The sequence below is a fragment of the Atta cephalotes genome (assembly GCF_000143395.1).
Source record: "Atta cephalotes unplaced genomic scaffold scaffold00003, whole genome shotgun sequence".
Classification (NCBI taxonomy): domain Eukaryota; kingdom Metazoa; phylum Arthropoda; class Insecta; order Hymenoptera; family Formicidae; genus Atta; species Atta cephalotes.
In genome coordinates, this window is record NW_012130067.1 from 420,010 (window position 1) to 426,847 (window position 6,838).

The 6,838-nt window shown below is 32.8% G+C and overlaps 1 protein-coding gene across 1 annotated transcript in view; it reads right to left on the reverse strand.

Annotated features, from left to right (window-relative positions):
* The window catches only part of LOC105624323 (trichohyalin-like), a 16,395-nt gene that overhangs the window by 4,342 nt on the left and 5,215 nt on the right, over nt 1-6,838 (reverse strand). Inside the window, 9 exon segments of the mRNA XM_012205684.1 lie at nt 328-645; nt 708-1,073; nt 1,240-1,437; nt 1,658-1,823; nt 1,902-3,210; nt 3,399-5,026; nt 5,029-5,928; nt 6,017-6,225; nt 6,285-6,557. Coding sequence (XP_012061074.1) covers nt 328-645; nt 708-1,073; nt 1,240-1,437; nt 1,658-1,823; nt 1,902-3,210; nt 3,399-5,026; nt 5,029-5,928; nt 6,017-6,225; nt 6,285-6,557 — 5,367 coding nt within the window.

A 6,838-nucleotide genomic window follows, 5' to 3' on the forward strand; every position in this document is an offset into this window, starting at 1 on the left:
CACACACACACACACACACACACACACACACACACACACACACACACACACACACATATATATATATATATATATATATATTAAGATATTAAAGGGACTTTGTGTATATTCTGTATGTGTGTATATATATATATATATATATATATACACATACAGGATATATACACAAAGTTCCTTTAATATCTTAAAAAGTAAGCATTTCCGAGAAAAACTTTTTTGTAAAACTTGTATTTTCCGAGATATTCAGACGTTCCGATATTTTTGCCTCATCCTACATGTGTAGTGCTTATTATACAGTTGATTATTGAACCTGGCATATATTCTTACCTATCGTCAAGAGATAAACGTTTCGGAGAGCTTGTAGATGACTCATCTATACAAGGAGGATAAGTCAAATTATTTTCTGTATAATAATATTCATTTCCACCTTCATTTGAGTATTGGAAGTTTGTAACAGTTGCATCCATACTGTTATTAATACCCATTTCAGAATCTAAAATGCTCGATCCTGGCATAATCCCCGACTGTATAATAGTCTCTATACGCCTACCCCTTTCGCCAGAAGCGCTGAACTTTTTGTTTTCGTCATCGTCCTTCCTTTCCCTTCCTATTTCGTTTAGCCTATCATTTCCAGGTGAAGGAGATCTACATTTAAAATTGACAATTTAAATAAATGAGAGATATATGTAAATTAAATCAAATGTTACCTGGAAGACCGTAATTCAGACATTCTGAATAAATGTTCCGGGCTTCTTACTCTTGACGTAGAAACAGATTTCACTCTCGACCTCACATCGAACGGAGATCTACTCCTCGATCTCGATTGCGATCTCATCCTTAATCTTGATCTCGATGTTGATCTAGAACGTGATCCTGATCGCGATCTAGATCGAGATCGAGATCTTAGTGGTGACCAAGAGCGAGATCTAGATTTTCGTCGAAATCGTTCTTGACGTAGAGGCGAATACCTTGATCGTTGTTGTGTTCGATTTCGTATTCTGTGTTCTGGATGATGATCCAAATCTGAAGGGTCTATGTCCTTCTCCCATTGCCGTTCCCTTTTTACATTAGATCTGTTTGAAATGAATAAAAAATGTTAGTTAAGTGCTTGGATTGTATAATATATATTTGTATAAATAAAATTATACACATAATATTTACGTTGAAAATCAAAAAGAATGTTTTATCAACGTTATATTTCGTAGAATCTATTTAATATATACAGAAATCTGTAAATACCTTCTTCTGTATTTTGGCAGCAATTGAGGCGAAGATTGTATCATATCTCTTTCCAGACTTCCCTCTCTATAATACGATCGATCATCATATTCAAGAGGCAAATCCTGTCCAACAGTGTATGAATCCATGGATTCGTTACCATCTCGTAAAATATTGTTGCTTTCATATTGCCAATGATCTAATTCTTCTATGTGAAACCTAAATAATATTATTATAAGTTAATTATTTATAATAAATTTATAGTAAATTTATTATATATATATTCATATATCAATTTCATTGCAAATAAAATAATAGTAAAGAATATAGTTCAAAACTCTATAAGTCCTTTTGTCATCGTCACAACAAATTATTAGCAAATGCAGGTACATGAAAAATTCAGACACATAAATATAAAAATCAAATGAACATGTTATACCTATTATCTCTATATTTTTCAGACTCCATTGTTCTTTCCCTCAAAATTTCTAGTGGATCATACAATCTAGTATCTTTCTCATCTCTATCTGTATTGTCATGTCTTCTCCTACTCCAGTCATTACGATTGCTTTTAGAAGATACAATGCCATGCTTTTTAAAGTTATCTGTAGATAGATTAACATTTAAATGTCTAACGATATAAAATAAAACTATTTATTTAAAGAATAATAATATTTTTTTACCTTCGTTGTAACCGAAACGTAATGGCGATCGCGTATATCTTTCTTTTCTTTCATCCGTTCTCGATTTACATAATCGCTCATCGTCGTATCTTTCTCTTTTTTTATCTTTGTCTCGCGTACAGATAGTAGTATCGTCTTTCCTCTTTGGACTTTTACTACGGCTTCTGCTCCAACTATGACCAGGACTTCTACTTCCGCTTCCTTGGCGTTCCCATGAGACATAGGGACTTCGGCTCTTTTTTCTCCTTCCTCGTCCCGAAGGGCTAAACCTCCTCCTATCTGCAAAATCTATTTTGGAATTTCTAGTATCCCTTCTGTCAGACTTCTCTATATCGTCAGATATCCTTTCAGATTTCTTTTCCTTCTTGTCCTTATCATGCGAATATCGTTTTTCACTTTCTTTTTTGCTAGGACTTCTCTTTCTGTGTTCCCGGATAGGAGATCGTATATTCGATGAAACATTAGTTTCATTTAGATTACGATTAGTCTTATATCTCTTTGCATCATCATTTTTGCTTTCTCTGTCATAGTTCTCAGATTGTTCAGATCGAACAGAGACCGCTTTTTCTGATGTTGGAGATCTCGATCGTCGTATCGCTATTACTGATGCTTTGGAAACCACAGAAAATTCAGTTGCATCTAATAATGCGTTATCAATTCTGCTATTACTCGCTACTATGTCTCTATTACTATATTTCTGTTCAAAATGATCTATCTGTTCTTGGTTCGGATATTCTTTGATATCATTCTTCAATGCATGTGACTCTAATAACTTTTTTTGTATTGTCAATAGAGCTGCTGCATGTTGAGCAGGATCCTGTAATGGTGTTTCCAAAATACGTTTCGATTTTACCTGTTCATTAGTCCGACGAATCAAGAGCTGTTTAGGGATGAGTTTAAGCGCGTTCTTTCCTTCATTCATTTCATCATCTTTCGTTGCTGAGTTCACATTGAAATTTGCAGCATGCTGTTTATCACATGACTTCTCTTCTCCATACTCTGCAAAAATATCTATATGTCTAGAGGTATGTATTTTTAAGCACGGTTCATTTATTGAAATGTCGTCAAATAAATTATCAGTGGCTTTAATGTCAAAGTTATGAGCAGAATCTCTATCCTCCAATTGTATTTTGTTCAAAATACTTTCTGCCTTTTCACTTGATGTATGTTTAGTATCACGTTTTATTAATTGTAAAGGTATTCCAGACATGGGAATTGATAATTCGTCTGCTGTAATTAACATCTCCTTCTTTCTTTTTTCACGAAGCAGAGAATTACAAGAACTGCTCTCATTAGACAATTCTACATCCTACAAACAAAAGAAATAGTTATTTAAATAAGAAATCTACATGTATACTGGATACATATATTTGTTTATTTAAATAAGTATTAAATAAGGGATATATTTATAGATCCTTTTTAATATTTAAATAAGGAATCTACATGTACACATTCTTAACATTTTCTAAACTTTTATAAATAGATAAAAATACCTACCTGAGACTTTTGAGAAAGTGCTGGAGAACTAGGACTATATAGTTTTATTGAGTAGGTATTCTCTTTAAATTTTACATCGGTTTCCGAAATTTCTTTAAATTGATCTCTAGTTTGATGCTCCTTAATGGATGTAAGCTGTTCTTCATTTGTTTTCGCAAGAATTGATTGTTTTATTGACGCATCATTCTTTGCTTGTATAGGTCTGACCACTTCATCTGACACCCATGATCTTTCCAACGATTCTCTACTTTGTAATTTTCTATGATAGAAATCTATCAGATCTGATTTACTAGAGCTTTCTGAATAATCCACGGAACAAAGTTCTCCTTTTTTTGTTCTTTCAAATTCTTGTCCTTCACACTTGTCAATCTTGGACCATTCGACATATTCTTCCTCCCACATATCTTTAGCTTCCAATTTTTCTTCAGACTGAGAGCCTATGTCCCAACGGCTTTTTTTAATTCGTTTATCTGACTTCACAATTAATTTATTCGCGTCTTCTTTGATATCTTTATTTTCATCTGTTTTAGCCCATTCTTTCGCGACAATATCGTTAACTTTACAAACTTGTATTTTTTCGGTAGTCTCATGAAATAGAGGTTTTTCTTCTATATCCCAATCATTCGTTTTACTCTTTTGTTCCAGGAGCATCATTTCTTCTCTTTCACCTTCTTCTTGCTCCTCCTCCCATATTCTTATTGCATATAGACGTTCTTGCTTCTTTTTCATTTCTCTTATACTTTCCTTTTCTACTGCAATGTAGGTATCTGTTTTTTTATCATACTTAACTTCTTTCTCTGTTTTTTTTAATGAACCTTGGCTAGTTTTTCGTTTACTCATAATTAGATCTGGTATTGCTTCTAAACTATCCACTTCCCACTCATCTGCCAGAAGTTGTTTTTGATATACCTCTTTTTCAAGTTGTGTCAAAGATGGCACATTTAATGTATCAAAATCTGTTTCTCCCCATTTCTCCTTTTTCTGCTTTCCTAATTTTTTCAAATACTTAGTTTCATTTTGTATCCGTTGAGCAATACGCTCACTTTCCCGTTCCCAGTTTGCAAGAAACTCACCGCTACTTTTAATATCTTTTTCTTTTCTTTTCTTTCTCTTTGCTTCAATTTCCTCATCTAATCTTGCTTTTCCTTCATGAATCCTTTCTTCATTGTCTTTAGATGATCTATCTTTGTCTTGCTCAATATTGTCTCGACTATACTTCCTTTTTCTTCGATATTTATTTTTCTCTAAGCCATCCATTTTTTCCAATTCTTCACTGCGGTCTTGACTTGAGGTTTCACCATCATTTTGTTGCTTTGTCATAGAATCCATTTCCCATTGTTCCATGAAATTTTCGTCAGATTTACTTTCTTTTCTTTCCTTTCTCTGGTTCAAACATTCATTGTCATGTACACTTATATCAACAATATTTTTTTTCGTTGATATAACTTGATCAATCCTCTTTTTGTCTTCATCTATTGCTTCTTCTTTAATCTTCCTTGTTGGAGTTACTGAATGCAATATCTTTGCAATATCTTTTCCATCTGATGAAGCTATTACAGGAGACTTCGATATCTCTCTTATATCTCCATTATTAATAGATTTGGTTTCCATCATTTTCTTTTCCTTTTTTTCTTTTTTGTATATTCATCTAAATCACTACTATTGGAATCCGTGCTCATCTTTCTCCTTCGCTTTTTTTTTATTCGCGCAATGCGTTTCACCTTTTTTCTTTTTTTTCCAATTTTCTTCTTCTTTCGCTTTCTTTTTCTTCTTTCTTCCGAACTACTAGAGTCGCTACTGCTAGTACTATCCGTACTATCAGAATCGGAAGAAGATGAATTACTTAGTACTTTCCGTTTGCGTTTCCTTTTTTTCTTTTGCTTTTCTGAATCTGAAGAAGTAATACTACTAGATGAATCACTACTAGATGTCATTTTCTTTTTTTTCTTCTTTTTTACTTCTCTAGATTCAGTATTCTCATCACTTAACCGTTCAACTTTTATCCTAACGTTCTCCCAATCACTTGGAATTGACTTGGAATCCTGAGATTCATCATTTTCATTCATATGTTCAATTTGTATATTATTTTCATTAACTTGTATTTGACAGTCTGTTGACATAGTAGATTCCTCACATTCTGTACTCTTCGTCGATTCTTCTAGAGTTTCCAGATTATTCTTTTTTTCAAATTTCTCCTTCAATGGTATTTCTATATTATTATCTTCAACTAAATTAGACTCTATATTGAATTCATGATAACTATGCGGAGAAGTAGATTTAACAGGGTATTTTTTGGGAGAATATTTTTTAGTCACATCAGTTGCAGTGCATACCATCTTCATAAATTGTTCGTATTCTGAAGCTAGTTTTTCATTTCCAGCAGGTTGTAGCAAAGAAGACGAAGAAGATTCATTAATCGATATGTTTTCGATGATTTTTTCGTTAGATTTATTATCTTCTTTACTGCCTTCAACACTGTTATCAATTTTGTCTTCATCCGTTATACTAGACGTTGTGGAACATCTCTCTTCTTTTAAAACAAAAGATGATTTATTATTATCTCAATGATTTTAACATCCACATTATATGCATTATCGTTATTGTTAAAAATCACTTACGTTGATTTACGGAAACATGCAATTTATTTACTGATTTTTCGATTTCTTCTTTTGCTATATTAATAGACGATATTTCCTCATCTTCACTATCCCATTTTGACTTAGGAAACTGTATAGTCATCTGCCAGCTGGCATCTTTATGATAGTCAGTTGTATTTATTTGTTGATACCAATTACGCTCTTGCTGCATTGTGTCTTCTGTATCAATCCTGCAATTACAAAGATTTAGATAGATAAAGATTTGGACACAAAAGGTATTACGATATACCGTGGTAAAGACGCTTCACAAATATCTTGTATCTTCTCACGACGTTCAGGAGTGACGACCTGTAGAAGTTGCGAAATATTTAACAAAAGAGAAATGCGTGGATTTTCACAATACAATAATTGAAGTCCCCTTGCTCGTTTCGTCAGCTTAATTGATTCAGGTGGATATTTTTTGGGTCCATTAAGTCCCTCAGCTATCAATGATTGACGTTTTAAACGATGATTATTTAACATTAACATTTGTTCAAAATAACGTGCATAATCTTGCGTTGTTCTAAAACATATCATACACAAACACGCTTAATATATATAGATATACGAGGATCGTTTGAAAAGTTTTGAGCTTTAACATGGAGATAGCATTACTTCATTTTGGTACTACAATCATACATGCTTTGAAAGATACCTATGAAAATTGTAGTCAATGATTGTGTTCAGCAGAATGTTTATTTTGCAATTGTGGACGCTCAGAGTACATTCCGGAATTCACTGCCAGTGCTGAAAATCTATATATATATATATATATATATAGTGCATAGTAACGTATACTGTTAG